The sequence below is a fragment of the Ochotona princeps genome, chromosome 15 (genome assembly GCF_030435755.1).
Source record: "Ochotona princeps isolate mOchPri1 chromosome 15, mOchPri1.hap1, whole genome shotgun sequence".
Taxonomy (NCBI): Eukaryota; Metazoa; Chordata; class Mammalia; order Lagomorpha; family Ochotonidae; genus Ochotona; species Ochotona princeps.
The window spans coordinates 6778688-6798632 of record NC_080846.1 but is presented as its reverse complement, the minus strand read 5'-3'; the positions used below and the strand labels follow the sequence as shown (position 1 = coordinate 6798632).

Genomic DNA, 19945 nt, shown 5'->3' with positions numbered 1-19945 from the left:
GTGGGGGTCCTGTCATGGGGCTCCAGTCACTTGCAGACAGCTGCTGCTACAGCCCCAGGGCCTCCAGGGCTTGGATCCTGGAGCAGATCCCAGGAATCAGCCGGGACAAACTACAGGTGCCAAGTTGGGCCTACAAGGACCTTTGGAGCAGCTGGGGAACTGGACGGACCCAGTGTGGACCAGAATAAGGTGAGGCCCTTGGGATAGACACCCGGGGACTGTGGGAGGGGCAAGAGGGGTGGCACCAGCCATAAGCTGCTGGCCTGGGGATCTACAGGCTCCTAACGCTACACTAGGTAGTTGGTTTCCCTGCACCATGGCAGAGACAGGGAAACCAAGTCCCATACGTTCCAAACTCCAGCTTGACGCTTTAAGGAGCCAGGTCTAGGGACCGACACTGTGACACAGCAGGTAAAAGCTACCGCTTGCATCCCATATGGATGCAGGTTCGAGTCCTGGCTGCTCCACTTCCGATCCAGCTCCCTGCTAATGTGCCTGGGAAAAGCAACAGAGGATGGTCAAGTGCTTGCACCCCTGCCATCCATACAGGGGATTTAGATGGAGCATGGAGTTCCTTGCTTCCAGACTCCAGCTCGGCCCAGTACTGCCCACTGTGGCCATGTGGGGGAACAAATCCATGGGTAGACCTCTCTGTCTCGCTCGCTCTCTGTAATTCTGACTTTCTAATAGATATTGCCCCATCCTCTGCCTTCTTTCTGGAATCCCTTCCTGGGGGTTCCCTCATGGGAAAAAGAGGGGGGAGGGGGCACCTGGCCTGGCAGCTCCCCCACTCTGGCCTCAGCCATGATCTTTTTTTTTTTTTTAAGATTTATTTATGTTGCAAAGTCAGATATAGAGAGAGGAGGAGAGGCAGAGAGGAAAATCTTCCGTCCAATGACTCACTTCCCAAGTGGCTGCAACGGCCGGTGATGCGCTGATCTGAAGCCAGGAGCCAGGAGCTCTTCCGGGTCTCCCATGTGGGTGCAGGGTCCCAAGGCTTTGGGTTGTCCTCGACTGCTTTCTCAGGCCACAAGCAGGGAGCTGGATGGGAAACGGGGCTGCCAAGATTAGAACCGATGCCCATATAGGATCCCAGCACGTTCAAGGCAAGGACTTTAGCCACTAGGCCACCACACTGGGCCCAGCCGTGATCTTGGATCCTCCTGGGATTCCTCCAGCATCAGGGGCCCTGGACTTGGGCCCCTTCTCAGTTCCTCCACTCTAAGGGCTGAGAGGGGGAGCTCCTGTTGGAGTCTCCCTTTGCGAGCGGGGAGCATAGGGGGGCTGCAGCTTCCAGTGCTCACCTACGTGCGGGACACTGGGAGTTGAACAGTAAGGTGCTCACCTTCATCCCCCGCTCCCAGGGCCTTCTTGCATTAAGTGAGGAGGAGTGTGGACTGCATTGCTTGACTTCGTATGTGCCTGCACAGCACATGAAGAACCCCAGGAGTAACACCCTTGTCACTTGTCGCTGCCTTCCAGGCAGCAAGGCAGGGGCTGAGCTGAGGCCCCTTGGGGAGGGAATAAAGGGGAAGAGGCCCCACAGAGGGAAGGGACTGTCCCCACGGAACCTGTGGGGGTGGTAGGAAGCCTAGGAGCTAAAGGGGAGGCAGCACACACCCACCATAAAGATTTATTTTTATTGGAAAGGTCAATTTATACAGAAAAGGTGAGACAGACAGCAAGAGTGAACATCTGCTGGGTCACTCTCCACATGGCAGCAATGACAGGAACTGAGCCAATCCACAGGCAGGAACTTCAACCTCCTACACAGGGGTGCAGGGTGCTGAGGTTTGGGCCAGCCTCCGCTGCTTTCCTAGGCCATAAGCAGGGTGCTGGATGGGAAGTGGAGCAGCTGGGACACAAACTAGTGTCCATATGGGATGCTGGTGCTTGCATGGCAAGGATTTAGCAGCTGAGCCATCACACCGGCTGCACAGCATCCACCATAAAGGAGACGGTGGGACAGGCGCCTGGAACCAGATGGCTGGAGACTGGAGCTACCCATGCTGTCCAGTCCACCAGCTCACTATGCAGAGACCTGACCAAGGGCCTTCGGGTCGCCGAGCCGCCCAGGTAGACCAGAGAAGATCCCAAAGGTCTGTCTCTGCTAAGCACGAAGCCCTCTTGATCCCTTTAAGACGGTGCAAAGGTCCCTTCTGCGGGGGACAGGGGTTTGCTAGGGCGGCGGGGCCAAAGCCGGAGCCGGCTCACCTGCTTCCCGCCAGTTGGGCCAGCCAGGCGGGGAGCCCCACCTGCGGACAGCGACGCGCGCCAACGATGGCGGGGCGGGCCGGGCGACTGGGGGCCCGGAAGCCGGGGCCGAACGAGGAGGCGAACTTGGAGAGAGGACTGACCTGGGGGCCGGGGCGGAGCCGCGAGCAGCAGGGGAGGAGGCAGCTGGCGGCAGCGAGTGAGTGACTCCGCGCGGCCCAGGAAGCGAGCGCTGCGGCGGACAGGCAGGCTGGGCCGGGGGCTGCCCTCGACCCCCGAGCGCGACCTGCAGTCCCCCGCCCCCCCGCCAACCTCCAAGATGATGAAGAGGCAGCTGCACCGCATGCGGCAGCTGGCCCAAACGGGCAGCTTGGGACGGTGAGTACTGGCCTCTGGCGGCACCAACTCCCTCCCCACCCCCTCGACCCCGCGGGACCCAGAGGGATGTGAGAGCTGCCCAGCCGGGGAGGCCGCCCCGGCTGGGCAGCCGCTTGGCCTGGGGGTCTGGGTTCTGCCCTGCTTCTCCCTGCCCTGCAAGCCTCCTACACCTCCAGGACAGACTCGCCTTTTGGGGGAAAGGAGCGCCCCACGCCTGATTGGGGAGGGGGTGCTGCATGGACACAGGGGGGCGGCCCAGGACGCTGGGTGTGCCCTGCTCGTAGGGCCTCCCCGGCCTCACTGGTCAGCCCTGGACAGTGGGGTCAGAGAAGCCCCTTGGGATTGCCGGATGGAGGAAGGGGAAGGGTTGATGGGGGGGGCAGGGCTTGGGGGAGGGGAGGAGGCAGGGGCCTTGCCTAGTGGAGGAGGGGCAGGGGCCTCCCGGCAGCGCCCCCTCCCCCAGCCCCAGGCTGGAGGCCTCCCACTTCTGGGTCCCGCTTCTGCTTTTCCAAACTCAGGTGGAAAACCTGCTCAGGGTCTCCCCACCCCTCCAGTCCGTGGAGGGGAGGCCGGAAGTTTGGGTTGCCGCGGAGGGCCCTGTCTTCTCTGCGTCTCTTCCCCCAGCCCCAGAGAGTTCCCTATTCTGTGGGCCAGGCGCCCCGGGCCCAGCTTGTGGACTCCTGTGGGCACAAACGCCTGTGTGCTCTCTGGCAGCCCCAGCGCCCACTGTATCCTTGACAGGAGCCCAGGCCCACCCACCCCCTCTGGCCAGCCCACCTCTGCTCCCAGCTGCTGTGCAGGGTCCTTGCCATGCTTGGGGGCTTGGCCCAGGCCTCCTCTTCCCTGGGGTGTTGATGGTGGGGGGTGGGCCTAGGAGAGCCCCTGCTCTCCCAGCTGCGGCAGGACACAGCCCTGGGTGTCCTGAATGGAGGAGGAAGGCAGGGCTACTGTACTGTCCTGTGGAATGTGCTGTTGGATTGGGTCCACCTGTCATGGGTCCTGCAGCACTTGGGGTCGGGTCCCTGCTGGAGAGGAGGTGAGCAGGGAAAGGTAGAAGGCAGGGGGACTTAAAACAGCTCTCCCGCCCTTCCTCAGCACCCCTGAGACTGCCGAGCTTCTGGGCGAGGACCTGCTGCAGGTACGCGCCTGGGCCGCTGGCGGGCGGGCAGGTCCGTGCAAGCTGTCAGAGCTGGGGCAGGGTGGGGACGCTAGCTGGGGACCCAGGTTGAGTCATTTCCCAAGCTGCTGGCAACGGGATCCCCAGGAAGAGGAAAGAGAAACATGGTGGGTGGGGGTGAGTAGGGGACACCATAGTCTCCCAGAATCCACCAGCCCTGCCTCTCCCCTGACCCTCCCCAGGTGGAGCAGCGACTGGAACCCGCCAAACGCGCAGCTCACAACGTGCATAAACGGCTGCAGGCGTGTCTGCAGGGCCAGAGCGGCGCAGACATGGACAAGCGGGTGGTGAGCCAGAGAGCTGGGCTAGAGGGGTTCTGAGTAGCACCGGAGGAGGTGTGGAGACTGTTAGGTCTGCAGAGTCCTGGGGCACCTGCCTTTTTGACCCAGCACTTAGTGGAGTAGCCTGGGAAGACTTCCTGGAAGAGGTAGCATTGGAACTGAATTTTCAGAGATGCTCACCAACTCCTGCTGGACGGTTGCTACAATGCACTGATACATCATGGTGCTGGGTGCTGACAGGCACCCTGGAGGAGGAAGTGGGGGCCCCCAGGGGTAAGGTCCGTGCTGGGGTTGTACAGCAGCACAGCTAGTTTGAGCCTCATTTCTCTCACCTCAAAGCTGGAGCACTCTGTGTCTTGGGTTGGAGGAGGAAGGCATTGTGGGAATCTGTGTGACCAGGGCACGGGCTGTGGTACAATGGATGTACGCTACATGTGCCCTGGGCCAGGGGAGGCAGCTGTACTCCCAGGCTAGCTCCTCCAATTGAGTGGCTTCTAGCAGGTTCCAATCCTGTATGCATCCTTGTGTCCTGGCCTGTCCCACCTGCTCACCCAGTCATGTGGCTGCTGGGAGGGGAAAGGGGACCAGATGAGCAGAGGCTGGGACCACAGGCCCCTCCCCCATGGCTGGGGTCATCCCATGCTTTCCCCATGGCTGGAGTCCCCCATTCTAGGCTCTTGCTCACACCTGGCCCTCGACTGTGTCCCTACAGAAGAAGCTACCCCTCATGGCTCTGTCCACCACAATGGCTGAGAGCTTCAAGGAGCTGGACCCTGACTCCAGCATGGGGTGAGCCCAGCCGGGGCCCAGTGTGCACATGGGGGTGCCAAGGGGGTAGTCAGAACTGGTAGGGGACCCAGGTCAGCAAAGGTGGCCATGGCCAGTCTGGGGACAGCATATTGGTTAACTGGGCCTGGTGAAGATGAAGAACTGGGAGGGGCAGGAAGTAATGGAGAGGGGACACCCTCTCCCAATTGTAAGTATTTGTCAGGAGGAGCCTGGGCCTACTGGGTGCTGCATCCACAGGAAGGCCCTGGAGATGAGCTGTGCCATCCAGAACCAGCTGGCCCGCATCCTGGCAGAGTTTGAGATGACCCTGGAGAGGGATGTCCTGCAGCCCCTCAACAGGCTGAGTGAGGTGACCCAGCCCCCTGCTGCCTCGCACCCCCCAGCACCTGCCTCCTGCTGCTGCCCACTGAACCCTCCCCACGCCTGCCTGCCCCCAGGAGGAGCTGCCGGCCATCCTCAAGCACAAGAAGAGCCTGCAGAAGCTCGTGTCCGACTGGAACGTCCTCAAGAGCAGGTGCAAGCCGCGGCCGGCTGCTGGGGGTGGGGACCGGTACTCATTCACGCCACAGGGATGACTACACAGCTTGAGGCTCTTGCCACACCGGGAGGGACACTTCATGGCCCACAGGAACACATGTGGTGAGGGTGCATGCATGAGACAGCTGCGGTGATCCCCTCAAGCCCAGGGGAGCCATAAATAGTTTTCCTCCTCCACCCCAGTGGCCTGAATGGTTGTAGTTACCAAAGTCACCGCCAGGGAGCCCTGCACAATGCCCCTGGTCCAAGCTGGACAAGACCCCAGAACCCAGACAATGCTGAGGTTTGCCACCTGGAGGAACACTTGGGCGCAGCAGTCCCAGTGACCACCCCATTTTCCCCAGGCTCAACCAGGCAGCCAAGAACTCAGGCAGCGGTCAGGGGCTGGGTAGTGCCCCTAGTGGTCATGGTCACACCACGGCAGCCAACAAGGTGGAGACGCTGAAGGAGGAGGAGGAGGAGCTGAAGAGGAAAGTGCTACAGTGCAAGGTGGGACACCTGAAGGTGTGAGAGGATGGGGCGCAGGCCTGGATCAGAGGAGAGAGAACCTCAGGCTCGCAGAGGCGGTACAGGTGGCTTGCTCTGGCCACCGAGTCAGCTGGGGTTAAGTGTTGGCTGGCAGCCTCTAGCAACCACAGCCTTGGCCTTGACCTCACAGCCGCCTGTGTCTGCACCCTGGGCATACTGCCTGGGAGGCAGGCGGGCGTGCTGATCACTGGACTTTTGGTGTGTTTAATGAGTGAATGGGTACAGGACACTGTGCTAAGGGTATGGAGATGCAGAGCGTCCCTGACCCCTCCCAGCCCCGGAGTCCCCTACCCCGTCCCCATAGACCCCCAGGCCCACTGATACGATCTGTCCCCAAGGACGAGTACCTGGCCGACCTGTACCACTTCTCCACCAAGGAGGACTCTTATGCCAACTACTTTATTCATGTGAGTCCGGGATTTGTGCGAGGTGGAGATGGCTGTGTGGTGACCTGGGAGGCGTATCTGCAGCTGCTCGGCTCTCCTCACTGCCGCGGGGCCTTGTCCCTTTATCCTCACAGCTCCTGGAGATTCAGGCTGACTATCATCGCAGGTCTCTGAGCTCCCTGGACACTGCGCTGTCCGAGCTGAGGGAGAACCACAGCCAAGCAGGTCAGGGCTGGATTGGGGAGAGCTGACCTGACAGCCCTGCCCCCAACCGTGTGTGTGTGTAAGAGGGAAGGAAGGGAGCAGGCCCAGAGCCGTGACACCTGCTGGGATGCGGGGTTGGGAGGAGACAGTGGCCGGGAGGCCGGGGCGGACATAGGGGAAGTAGGCAGACATGAGAAAGACCACTTTGGATATGGGTGTCCCTGAAGGGAGAGTTGGGGGAAGGTGGGGAACCTTCTTTTGAGGATGTGTGGGGTGCCCATGTATATCTAGCATGACTGACACCTCCCCCCCGAGGTGGGAAGACCCTGGGCCACTGATCTGTCTTATCCCCGCAGACCCCTTGCCCTTGATGACAGCCGCCACCTCCCCCAGGGTGTATGGGGTGTCGCTGCAGGCGCACCTACAGGAACTGGGCCGGGACATCGCCCTGCCCATCGAGGCCTGTGTCCTGATGTTACTCTCTGAGGGCATGAAGGAAGAGGTGGGGCCCCTGTGGCTGGCAGCAGGGTAGGGGGAACAAGGAGCTTTCGGACTCCCATGCTATCGCAGACCCACATCCAGCTGGGCCAAGCACTGTGCTGCGGACCCTTGGCAATCCTTGCTCCATTGAACAATGACCCTGTGGCATTTTGGCCTTGTTTTCTGAGGGAGGGACAGCACGGGAGGTGGCATTGGAAGCGCTCCTAGCGGGGCTGCCACACACTGGACCCTCCCTGTCCTTTAGTCCCCTGGCTGCTTTCCTAAGGGGCCCTTTAAGTGGGAGATGCCCCAAGACAGAACTGGGCCCCTTGGCACTCCTGCCTGGGCCCCTGTGCTCCCCAGCTAGGCTGACCAGCCTCCTGACTCCCCGGCAGCGTTCTTGCCCTGCCCTTTGCCTTGCCCCATTTCTGGTGAGCCCCTTCCCCCAACAGCCCTCTCACACTTCAGGGCCTCTTTCGTCTGGCCGCCGGGGCCTCAGTGCTGAAGCGCCTTAAGCAGACCATGGCCTCAGATCCGGGCAGCCTGGAGGAGTTCTCTTGCGACCCCCATGCAGTGGCAGGTGCCCTCAAGTCCTACCTGCGGGAGCTGCCTGAGCCCCTGATGACCTTCGACCTCTATGATGACTGGCTCAGGGCTGCCAGGTGACAATGTGGCTGAGGTGGCAGTGGGAGGAGGTGGCTGCCCAGGCCTGGCAGCCTGGAACCCCCAACTCACCTGCTCTGCTGTCCTCAGCCTGAAGGAACCAGGTGCCCGGCTGGAAGCCCTGCAGGAAGTGTGTAGCCGCCTGCCCCCTGACAACCTCAGCAACCTCAGGTGAGCCCAGCCCCATAGCCAGAACCCCACTGGGACCTTAGTCCAGTCACCTGCCTGGCTTCTTCTGCCCCTGTGCCTGGTGCAGCCCTGGCAGGTGGGTCCGCAGGTCTTAGCAGCCTCCACCCATGCCAGCCCAGCTCACAGAGGGGCCCTGCTGACGCTGCTGTTAAAGCCATCCTGGTGGCAGCCTGCCCGTTCTTTGGAGACCCTGGAAGCCCAGGGGCCTGTGGCCATGACGTATGTCCCCTGCCACCACCAGGTACCTGATGAAGTTCCTGGCACGGCTGGCCGAAGAGCAGGAGGTGAACAAGATGACGCCGAGCAACATCGCTATCGTGCTGGGGCCCAACCTGTTGTGGCCACCCGAGAAGGAAGGGTGAGGGGAGCCCCACCTGACATCCCCATCTCACTCACTCTCGGCCTGGGTCCGGTAGCTGCCGTGGTCACGGCTGCCCCTGAAGACTTCCTGATGGGACCTCAGGTGCCCCCAGGGCTTGGGTCATGGCCTTCTGCATTCACAGCGGCAATGGGGGCCTTGACAACCCCACGTGGGGGCCTGGAAGCAAGATTGGGTTCCACCCCCACCCCTCCACTGCCAGCAACGGCCTGAGGAAGTCATTCTCCAACGCTCCATGTCCCCAGCTATACAGTGGGGACAAGTCACAAAAAGATTTATTTTTCTTGGAAAGGCAGATGTACAGAGAGAAGGAGAGACAGAAAAAAGATTCTCCATCCGCTGGTTCATTCCCCCAAGCGGCTGCAATGGCTGAGCTGGTCTAAGGCCAGGAGCCAGGAGCTTCTTCCAGGTCTCATGCAGGTGCAGGGTCCCCAGGCTTTGGGTCATCCTCTACTGCTTTTCCAGGTCACAAGCAGGGAGCTGGAAGGGAAATGGAGCACCTGGGACATGAAGTAGTGCCCATATAGGATCCTGGTGCTTGCAGGAGGTTAGCCAGTTGAGCCATCACACCAGCCCCAATTACACAGACTAGAATTTTGCCTTGGGAATTTGAAAAATTCATCAGTGAGGAAATTATGCTTAGTTGTTTTATTTATTTAATTTCAAAAACAAAGGGGAAGAGGGTGGGCAATCTCTCATCGTCTGGTTCACTCCTCAAATGCCTGCGACAGCCAGGATTGGGCCAGGGTGAAGCTGGGAGGCGGGAAATCCACATGAGTCTCCCATGTGGGTGGCAGGGTGCAGCGCTCAGAGTCGTTACCTGTTACTTCCCCGGGTGCATGGGAGCAGGGGTCGTCAGGACTGGGGGTGTGTGCTGTGACCCAGGGAGGGGCCTCTGACGCACACAGGTCCCATCTCATGCTAAGAGAGTCTGTCCAGAGCTGAGAACTTGGAGAAGTTTCGGTGATGAACCAGTGATGTCTGCAATGGCTGGAAAAAGGGCAGTCTGGGCTGCACGAACCAGGCACACACATATACACATGGCGGCCTTGGACCTGTGGCCTATGAGCCCTTGCTGGGGTCAAGCCAGTGCTGACTGTGTCTGCTTTCTTGTGCCAGGGACCAGGCCCACCTGGACGCGGCCTCCGTGTCTTCCATCCAAGTGGTGGGCGTGGTAGAGGTGTTGATCCAGAATGCAGACACTCTGTTTCCTGAAGGTGAGGTTCCCCCACCACCTCCCACTCCTGCGCCCAGCCTCAGGCTTTGGCAGCCCTGGCATTCGCCTCTCTGATATGAGCTCCCACTCCTGGTCTGCTTCCATGGGCAACAGGAGGCGAAGCTCGCCCCAGGAGTATAGGGGACCAGGCACAGGGGCTGGCAGAGACTCTGCCCCAAGGCCCACGCCTTCTGTCTACAGACATCAACTTCAACGTGTCAGGCCTGTTTGCGGCCCTGGCACCCCTGGACAAGGGCAGTGAGGGGCCAACTTTAGAGGACCTGCCATTCACCGCTGCACCTGACTCTGCCCCCACCACCACCCCAGCTCCAGCTCCGGCTGCAGTCCCAGCCTCCATCAGGGAAAGGTGAGCACTAGGACATGGCCCTCCCACCCCGCCCTGTGCCCATCCTGCAGGTGCGCGGCTTCAGCCACTGGTCTTTGACTCTCTTATCACACATCCACCTCCGTGAGACCCAACCGTGGAGTGGGAAATTCAGCCAAAAAAAATAAGTGTCTATGCAGAACATAGGCAGATTTTTCTTTTCCTTTTTCTTCTAAGATTTATTTTAATAATTTGAAAGACAAAATGACAGGGAGAAAAAGAGATCTTTCAGCCACTGATTTCACTTTCCAAATGGCTGCCATGGCTGGGGCTGGGCCAGACTGAAACCAGTATCCTGGAACTCCATTTGGGGACCCCACAGGGGTGGCAGGGGCCCAAACACTTGCGCCATCTCCAGCTGCTTTCCCAGGTGCATTAGCAGGGAGCTGATGGGAAACAGCAGGTCAGACTTGAGCTAGCACTCTAGTATGGGCTGTCAGCACTGTAGGTGGCGGCTTAATGTCCTGTGCTTTGGCGCTGATCCCCAAATATTGTTTTCTTCTTGTCCTTGTCCTCTCAACCATTGTGTTGCGACTCTCTAGGTGCACTTGCATGGCCGCATGTGTCCTATGTCATCTAGAAGCAACCAGAAGCACAGGGGTGGTCGGGCCTAGGTTAGGTTGCAACGTGTATAGTGATGGGACACTCTGGTTTCTTTCATCCAAAGACCAGCCCCAACAGTTGGGTGTGGGCAGGTTGGCAGCCTCGAATGTGTTCACTAGCATGTTGTCTGGCTGCTTGCTGAGTGCCCACTGTGTGCCAGGCCCTGGTAGTTTAGGGACCCAGAGAGGTGACCACAGTGAAGTTTGTCTAACCTCCCAGCCTGAGCTGGAAGGGTTTCTGGGGCATCTGTATTGAGCAGAGGCTGTCCAGTGTCCCGCAGGCTGTGCTGGCCAGAGCCGTGAATTCCCCAGATGCGCTGGGCAGCAGGGCTTAGCTCTCACACTGCATGGTGGGAGTAAGAACCAGCGAGCACAGAATGGCAGGTGGCAGCGAATGCCATGCAAGAGGAGGGAGCAGAGAATGGGTAGATGGGGGAGCCAGGCGCACCCACTGACTCGCTGCTTCCAGAGGCAGAACATCCCATAAACCACACCCTGGGAGGCCCCCTCCAACAGGCAGCTAGGTGGTGTGCCAGCCTTCCCCCACAGGGGCCACGGACCGCTTAACTGGGTCCTACAGCAGGTGGTCGTGGTGGATGCAAACCTATCTAGAACCAGAAGCGTCTTCCCTTAGGAATCTGGTCTGGTCCCTCGTGGGACAGCCCCCTGTCAGCTGGAAGTCTCCTCAAGATGGCAGGCAGGCAACTTCTAGGCAGTGATCATGTCTGTTTCCGCCTCCTCCGCCTTGCTTCTGCAGGGTAGACTCGGAGGCACCCCCCAGACCAGCCTCCCCTAAAGTCCACAGGAGCCCCCTGGAGGCCACAACCCCAGCAGAGGACGCGGCTCGGAAGAGTGAGTTGGCGGTGGGAAGGGAAGGAGAGGGGCTGGGGGAGGCCAGGAATTCAGTCCTGCTGCCTTCTTCAGATTCCAGCACTATGACCTGGGCGCCTTGAGTGCATCCGTCCTAACGTCCTGGGTGCAGAGAGCACTCTCACCTGAGGGGAGCGCTGTGTGCAGTGTGCAGAGCTAACTGGGCAGCCAGGCACCTGAGGTCAAAGGGCAGGGGGAAAAAGGGGTAGTTGGCACAGTGAGACCTATAGCCTCCGGGCCCACTTACCTGTCAGCTTGGTTCAGAGCTGGACAGGTGAGCAAGCCTCCCTGGCATGAGTGGCCCATCTGGGACGTGCAGCCATCCCTGGAGGCCCCCTGCCGTGCCAGCTGGCAGCTTGGCTCACTCTCTGCTGGTGCTGGTGAGGGGCGTGAGCAATGCACGAGGAACAGGAAAGTCCACAAGGCCCTTTCAGAGCACCAAAGTCATGCACAGCAAACAGAACGGAAATGTGACAGGTGTAGGGCGTTGGTCTTGGTCCTACTGGGGGGATGCGCATGAAGGGAGAAGCAGGTCCCTTTAGGAGGAGAAGCAGGTGCTAGGGCCCTGGGGTGGGATAAGCTTGCACGTGGAACTCCCTTAATGGGGATGTTTCACCTTCCTCCTGCTCTCTTGCCCTGCAGCCAAGCGCCCAGCACCTGCACGACCCACGATGCCACCACCCCAGGTGGCCAGCGCCCGGTCTTCTCCTCCAGCCGCACCACTGCCGCCTAGCTCCGGCAGCCCCGTCACGCCCCGAGCTCTGCCCCGAAGGTTGGTTGGCAGCAGTCTCCGGGCCCCCACAGTGCCACCCCCACTGCCACCTGTACCCCCACAGCCCGCCCGGCGTCAGAGCCGCAGGTCCCCAGCGTCCCCAGGGCTGGCCTCGCTCAGCCCAGTCTCCCTCAGTGGGCCTGTGCACATGGACTTTGGGGTGGCCGGAGAAGAAGGAGGAGGGGCCCCTGAAGCTGTTGAGGGGGTCCCCACTTCCCCAGCTCTGCCACCCCAACCCCGACCCAGGAGCCTTGCCTCTGAGACTGATTGAACAGGTGTGCCCTCCCTCTTTGCCTGCCGTGACCTCGCAGGACACAATCCTTGCCTTTGTCCATAAGTGCCTTGGTGCCCACTGGACCGGCCCCCACGGCCCCTGCATGTCTTGATCTTCTCCTAGGGGCCCCCTCCTTGCCTGACTCCCCACTCTGGCAGGATCCCAGGGGAACCAGTGGAAGGAAGGAGGGGCTTGTCTCCTAGGGGATTTATTATTTTTCTCTTGCCAACATATTTTTTTTTATAAGGCTGGTCAAATAAATTATTTTGGACAAAACTGGAGCAGCCGCCTAAAGGGTTGTTTTCTCTTCTGGCTTTTTTTTTTTTAAAGATTTATTTATTTTTATTGGAAAGTCAGATATACAGAGAGGAGGAGAGACAGTGAGAAAGATCTTCCGTTGATTCACTCCCCAAGTGAGCGCAACAGCTGATGCTATGCCGATCCAAAGCCAGGATCCAGGATTTCTTCCAGGTCTCCCACACGGGTGCAGAGTCCCAATGCTTTGGCCTGTCCTCGACTGCTTTCCCAGGCCACAAGCAGTGAGCTGGATGGGAAGTGGGGCCACTGGGATTAGAACTGGCGCCCATATGGGATCCCAATGCATTCAAGGTGAGGACTTTAGCTGCTAGGCCACACCGCCGGGCCCTCTCTTCTGACTTTGAAATGAAAGAAGCTGTCAGCGGGAAGGGGGAGTCCTCCTCTCCTCCTTTCTTGTACTCAGTGTCCTGCTCAGCTCCTCTTCCCTGGGAAATCAATGCCGCCCTCCTCTCAAGTGGGGAAACTGAGGCATGCAGGGCTAGGACGGGAACCAAGGTCTGACAGACTGCCGGAAGCTCTGCTTGCTGGCACTCCAAGCGGATGGTCTAACGAAAAATGAACTTAGGATGAGATGCCCTGTCCACAGCTCCCCTAAGCTGGCTCTGCACAGGTGCTGGGCTAGCTCCTGGACTGAGCTCTCCACCCACAAAGCTTCTGGAAACAGGAGGAGAACTGACAGAACCAAGGGTCCTGGCACTGGGGTCCCAGCGAGGGGTGGGCTCCCTAGCTCAGACCGATATGCGAATGTGGATGGCATTTAGTCATGGAAGGCTTCCTAGAGGAGGTGATCTGTAAGGGAAGTCTTCAAGTGAAACGATGAAAGGCAAGATTGATGTTTTAGGCCAGTAAGACTACCAACCTATCTATACAAAGGCCGTGACACAGGCTAGTGTGGCACAGTGAGTTAAACTGTGGCCTGCCAAGCTGACATCTCATATTGGGACACTAGTTTGAGTTCCAGCTGCTTCACTTTTTGTTTAAAACTCCTTTATTTACTTAAAGTCACAGAGAAAGAGAGAAAGAGAAATCTTCCGTCTAGGCTCACTCCCCAAATGATCACAATGGCCAGAGCCGGGCTGGTTCGAAGCTGGGAGCCTGGAGCCTCCTCTGGATCTCCTGTGTGGATACAGGCTCCCAAGCTCTCGGGTTATCTTGCATTGCTTTCCCAGGCACATTAGCCGGAAGCCAAAATGGAGTGGAGCAGCCACTGGCATTGCAGGTAGCGGCTTTCCTCGCTGCTCCACTTTCCCCGCTCAGGCACCTGGGAAGCCTTCAGTTTTCTCTCTGTGAGAGACCCCCAGTCCAGCTGGATCACGCCCTGGGCCCCTGGCCGACAAACTCGGTGATGGTTGTAGCTAACTCAGTTCTTCCCCTACTTTGATCTCATAGTAGATCCCCTGAGATTCAAAGCCAGCCAGACCAACCCCCCTATGACCAGACCCATTCACAGCCGGCACCCCGGAATCTCTGGGCTCCTACCAAGATCAGGGCTCTGTGTTTATATATGGGAAGGCACAGTGGCACACATAGCTCTGCCATCTGTGGTTTTACTCTGCCAATGGCTGTGACAGTGAGCTGGGCCAGGCTGAAGCCTGGCACTCCGTGTGGACCTTCCATGTGGGTGTCAGTGACGAAAGCACTTGGGCTATTGTCTGGTGATTCTCTGGTGTTTTAGCAGGAAGTTGGATGTGAAGTGGAGCAGCCAGGACTTGAACTCGCACCCTAGTATGGGATGCTGGCAGGTGTCCCAAGTGGCAACTTAACCCACTACACTGTTGTACCTACCCCACATGGGTGGATTGTTAAACAAAGATTTATTTATTTGAGAGAGCAAGAGTGACAGAGACAAAGAGGAGCAGAGATCTTCCCTTTGCTGGCTCACTCTCCAAATGATGTAGCAGCCAGGACTGGGCCAAGCTGAAGCAACAAGCCCAAAACTCCATCTGGATCTCCCACGTGGGCAGCAGGGGACCAAGCTCTTGGGCCATTAATGGTTGTTTTTTCAGGTGCTTTTGGAAGTGGAGACCCTGTGTCTCCAAACTGGCACCCAATAGCAAATGGCAGCTAAACCTGCTGTTCCACAACTCTAGCTCCCTCAAAAAAGCGTTAGCCAGAAGCCGTGGAAGTAAACATCGAAGATCGATTCCTGTGTTAGAAAAAAAAATCCATAGAATAGTGAAATTAAATAAATGCATGAAAAATATCCACTTCATTCATCCTAAATATGTAAGTGATCACACACACACACACACACACATACAAAAGGCTGTGCGGCACCACCGGCGTGGACAAACACGGGGTCCAGACCAAGGGTCCCATCACCCAAGGCACCCGATGTGAATTTGCGCATCTCCAGCACCATGGTTGGCTGGACAATGAGATTTGACCAAAAGCTGACCTCTCCCGTAGCATCTGTTTTTGCTTCTAGCACCCGGCTCTCTTCAGCTTCCAATTGGTTGATTGCCTTTTCTCCTCGTAGCTCCTTATTGGGCAGAAAAACGTCATCTTCCAGCTTCCCCACCCCCCCTGGAGGAGGTTAGCGGAATTCTAAGTCCTCGGCGACTGGCCGTGTCTCTGAGACTCGCCCCTATTGGCTACGGGCCCAGGCAATGGCCCCGCCCCTGGGACCTTCCTGCAGGCCGATTGGCAGCCGCAGGGTCCGGGACGAACGCGCCGTGCTGGCGGAGGGCGAGCGGGCGGCCGGGCGTGCGTGCGGGCCGCCAGCCGGCTGCATGGCGCGCTGCGAGCGGCTGCGCGGCGCGGCCCTGCGCGACGTGCTGGGCCGGGCGCAGGGGGTCCTGTTTGATTGCGACGGGGTGCTGTGGAACGGCGAGTGCGTCGTACCGGGCGCCCCCGAGCTGGTGGAGCGGTTGGCGCGGGCCGGCAAGGCGACGCTGTTTGTAAGCAACAACAGCCGGCGCGCGCGGCCTGAGCTGGCCCAGCGGTTCGCGCGTCTCGGCTTCGGGGGGCTGCGAGCCGAGCAGCTCTTCAGCTCGGCACTGTGCGCCGCGCACCTGCTGCGCCAGCGCCTGCCGGGCCCGCCGGAAGCCTCAGGCGCAGTATTTGTGCTGGGCGGCGAGGGGCTGCGCGCCGAGCTGCGCGCCGCGGGGCTGCGTGTAGCAGGGGACCCTGGCCATGACCTGGGCTCGGGGGATCCCGCGGCCACGCGTGTGCGCGCCGTGCTCGTGGGCTACGACGAGCACTTCTCCTTCGCCAAGCTGAGCCAGGCTTGCGCGCACCTGCGCGACCCCGACTGCTTGCTCGTGGCTACTGATCGCGACCCTTGGCACCCGCTCAGCGACGGCAGCCGGACCCCTGGTGAGTGAGCGGTTGGCGAGGGACACAGGTGGAGGACTAGCGATGCTTCGCCTTGAGGGGGTAGAAGTAGATGGCCGCGGAGGCTGGGTGGTGGGGAAGAAGAACTGGAGAGATGGCGAGAGTAGCCCCCCCCCGCAGCCAGAGCCCAGGGTGCTTGAATGTCCTCTCTGCCAGCCTGCGCCGTGAGACATGGGACAGTAGCTTCCATCTCCAGCGTTGACGGATGAGGGGGGTGACTGAGGCGCATTGTGGCTCAGGGAGAAGAAGGAGGATCCCAAATCTCCCTGACTCCCACCTCAGCCTTCCTGTCGCTTTGCCCCGCCCACCATCGGATAAGGTGGTGGGAAACCCAAGGGAGAAGGTTGTCATCCCGCCCCCTCCCTCTCCGCCCCAGGCCCCCAGGATGGCGCACATCTCCAGCACGAGGTTATGGGTGCTTGTGTGGCGCCTGGGGCTCGAAGTCCTTTGACCTCAGCTGCAGCTCCAGCTCCAAGCTGTGGCGTCCCATGGAGTTACATAACCAGCAAGTGCGTCCCTGGGTGTCAAATGGGAGCACTCCCTCCCCACCACCCCACCCCCTCTCATCCCAGGGCTCTCACAAGAGCCTGCTGCAAAGTAGGTCCTCAAGTATCAGAGCTTGGAGAAGCCCCTCCGTGTCTGTTTAATTTCTTAATTACCGGGGAGGTGGAAGTGATCATCCCATTTTCCAGTTAAAATGGCCTGAGGCTTCAAGAGGACCCGTGGGCTACTGGAGAGGGTCTAGCCTATGGTCAAGCCCAGAAACCTGAAGGGGCTCTCCTGGCCAGCCCCTCTTTGCTACTCTTATCCTGGGTGTTTAACCCGGCTCCCCAGAGGCTTCTGGGTAAATAGGAGCAGGTGGCTGCCAAGACTGGGCGGAGGTGCTGAGTGTGTGGGCAGGCAGGATAGATCACTGCCGCTCCTGTCTGCTGGCCGCTGACCTGGTCATCCACACCCAGTCCTAGCGAGGAAGCAGGGCACTACTGATGTGAAATGCACAGAGGATGACACAGAAAGGCCAGGGCAAGGGAGAGAACTGGACAGAAGACAGTGATATGGTGAGGCAGGGGTAAGGGCGGGGATACCCAGTTCAGACCTGTCCTGGCTCTGACCGAGTCAGGTGCTTGCTGCAAGGACCCCTGACTCAGTTTCTGACTCAGTTTCCCTGTGGTCAGGGCTCCCGGCGGCGGCAGGCTGTGCTGTGAAAGGTGTATCTTGGTTAGGACACCCCCCAAGGCTCTGGAATTGTGATGAAGGGCTGGGCAGAGGCCCAGCCTGCCCATGCCTGCCTCACAGGCCTCCCGGTGAGCCCAGGCCCCCATGGACCCTGCGTGCACCTGCTAGAGGGCACAGAGAGGCTTAGCAAGTGCAGCTTCATCACTGCATCTGCACAGCCTGTAGAAAGGCTTCAGGTCTGAAATCAGGCTTTTCTCCCACTCCCCTTGCCCATCCAGTCCAACTGTGCTGAACAGCAGAGACACCTGCTGGCTCTGGGGTAGCTTGCGCCGTGGATCTGCCATGGACTTGGGCCTCATCGTATCCTGGAGCATGAACAGTCATTAGCTCCATCCTGATGTGTAGTGGGGTAGAAGGTTGGGGAAGCTGAGGCAGCTGGGAGAAAAACCCTTTGGGGTGACTCCTGAAGGATTTTCCAGCCAAGGGGGAGAGGCACTTTTCTTCTGCACCCAATGCAAACAAACAAGCAAGTTCTAGGTCAGATGTCAGGGTGAACTTCCCAGGGAGTGTTGCTCTGGGCCAGTGTGGAAGGCCATGTTCTGTGGGACTCTTGATGCTGGCATCAGACCCTTGGGGTCATATTGGTATACTGGTAGTTAGGGCGGCCTTGATTTGCCCCCTTTGCTGACCTGTGTGGCATGAACACCCTGGCATGGCACCGGGGAGATACAGGCTTGCGCTGTGAGGGGCGCTCGGGCAACAGTGTGGTACAGTGACAGCATGACCAGTGAACGAGGCACTGTAGGCTCCAAATGTAGTGCACCATGTGGTGCTCTTATTTGTTAACCTTCAGCGTTAATGTCCCTTCCCATTCAGCTCTCAGAATTCCTGAAAATGAGCCCATCTGCCCTCCCAAGCCAGCATGACACGTCTGGGTCACACCCACCTGTCCCATGAAAAGCTGTGCAGCCTTTGACAAGCCTCCGTGTTCTCCTTCAAGAGCTGGGCTGCCATGTGCACACGGCACAGCCCCTGGCAGCTTAGCAGGTGCTTTCAGTGAATGTTGGTAATCAGACCTAAGCAGAATGGAATAGCCCAGCGGCTCCCTGAATGGAGTGGGAGATAACACCAAACAACAGTCCTCCCATTTTGAGCCCTTGGTTGCCAGCTAGGATTTTGCCCATGCGGGTATCCGTAGCCACAGTCACCTTCCGGCGTGTAACTTTCGGTCTCCAGGTTGAATTCTCTTCCTGTGATCGCTTTTTCCCCATGTGGAGCCAGACCAGGTCAAAGATGTGAATTTCTCTGGGTCCTGCTGGATTGCAGAAGTGCCATGCCAGGCTCTGGTACCCAGAGCAGGGGTTCCAATTGCCATGACCACATGCTCCTGGATGGGATGTCCCTCTTGAGTCTTCCCTAGGCTGTAGCCCACCCCCTTTAGCAGCAAGTTCAGGGAAACAGGTTGAGGGGCTTGCCCAAAGGCACACAGCTAACGGGTAAAATAGGGACCTTTAAGGAGGGCTGGCTGAGCCAGCTATGGTGCCCTAGCCTGACTGACTCCCCCACGCCGAGCGGCTTCATGCTGACCCGAATCTCTGTCCCCTTCCCCACAGGCACTGGCAGCCTGGCCGCCGCAGTGGAGACCGCCTCTGGACGCCAGGCTGTGGTGGTGGGCAAGCCCAGCCCCTACATGTTTGAGTGCATCACAGAGCACTTTCGTGTGGACCCTGCCCGCACCCTCATGGTGGGTGACCGCCTGGAGACCGACATCCTCTTCGGCCACTGCTGCGGGATGACCACCGTGCTCACGCTCACTGGTGTTTCCCGCCTGGATGAGGCCCAGGCATACTTGGCGACTGGCCAGCACAACCTGGTGCCCCATTACTACGTGGAGAGCATCGCAGACTTGATAGAGGGCCTGGGAGACTGAGGCCCCTTCCCTCCCCCACTCCCTCGCCTGCTTTTGACCCTGGTGGAGATGGAACCCCAAGGTGGGGTGGGGGAGGCTTGGGGACTGGTATGCCCCACTCCCCCTTTCCCAGAAGGGACCAGGCACTCTCTGATGTCCCAGAAGCTGCCTCTTGGTGGTCTGGCCCAGGCAGATGGCCTTACTTCTGGCCCTTTCTGGAAGTCGGGTCCCTGAGGCCAGCTGGAGAGGCCCCTCCCCACCTGGAACCTTCCCTTCCCTGGGGCTGCTGCTGCCCTGCCTGCCCGTCTCTCCCACCCCGCCCTGGCCCTAGCATCTGGCTGACCAAGCAGTGGCTTTCCATTGTGGTAGCCTGTGGACCAATCTGAGGCCAAGGCACAGCAACTCTTGAAGCCAGGTCCTAAGTGGACCAGTTAGGAGCCTGAGGACACTACCCTGACCTGTCCCAGGCACTGGAGTGGACTCCTCGGGCCACCATGCGCCCCTCAGATCCAGAATAGAATAATCCAGAGGTCTGTGACTCCATAGTCTCTTGACAATCTGCATCTGCCCAGGAGTCTGGACTGCAGGTTGGGGGGCCAAGGTTGGAAGACAACCCTTCATCACAGGCCGAGCAACTCCGAGGGCCCATCCTTCCCTGGTTGTGGCACCATCCAGTGTGGATGGCGGCCATAGCTCAGAAGGGGGGGGCCTCTGTGTGTCTCCCCCTTGTGGTCAGTGTTGGCTGTGCCACTTCTCTGTGCTGACTCCCAACTATTTATTTATTATTGTGTGCCAGTGAGGGTGGGGGCAGGGCCTTCATGCCACCCCCACTTCCGTTGTAACCTGTCCTCCCGTACTGAATAAAGTACGAGTGGAAGTGTC

The 19945-nt window shown here is 59.2% G+C and overlaps 2 protein-coding genes across 2 annotated transcripts; both read left to right on the top strand.

Annotated features, from left to right (window-relative positions):
• The first annotated feature begins 1763 nt into the window (after positions 1-1763).
• On the top strand, positions 1764-12605 carry SH3BP1 (SH3 domain binding protein 1). Its single transcript, XM_004589523.3, has 17 exons — positions 1764-2592; positions 3688-3730; positions 3952-4056; positions 4763-4839; positions 5077-5188; positions 5277-5353; positions 5721-5865; positions 6243-6311; positions 6425-6515; positions 6851-6996; positions 7443-7636; positions 7728-7808; positions 8068-8184; positions 9325-9422; positions 9623-9788; positions 11166-11260; positions 11921-12605. Exons 1-17 carry the CDS (start codon positions 2534-2536, stop codon positions 12319-12321), a joined length of 2076 nt encoding a protein of 691 aa, XP_004589580.2. The 5' UTR covers positions 1764-2533; the 3' UTR covers positions 12322-12605.
• A 2701-nt stretch (positions 12606-15306) lies between these two features.
• Positions 15307-19945, top strand: PDXP (pyridoxal phosphatase). The gene is made up of 2 exons (XM_004589522.2): positions 15307-15960; positions 18768-19945. The coding sequence occupies exons 1-2, from the start codon at positions 15375-15377 to the stop codon at positions 19082-19084; spliced, it is 903 nt and encodes a 300-aa protein (XP_004589579.1). The 5' UTR covers positions 15307-15374; the 3' UTR covers positions 19085-19945.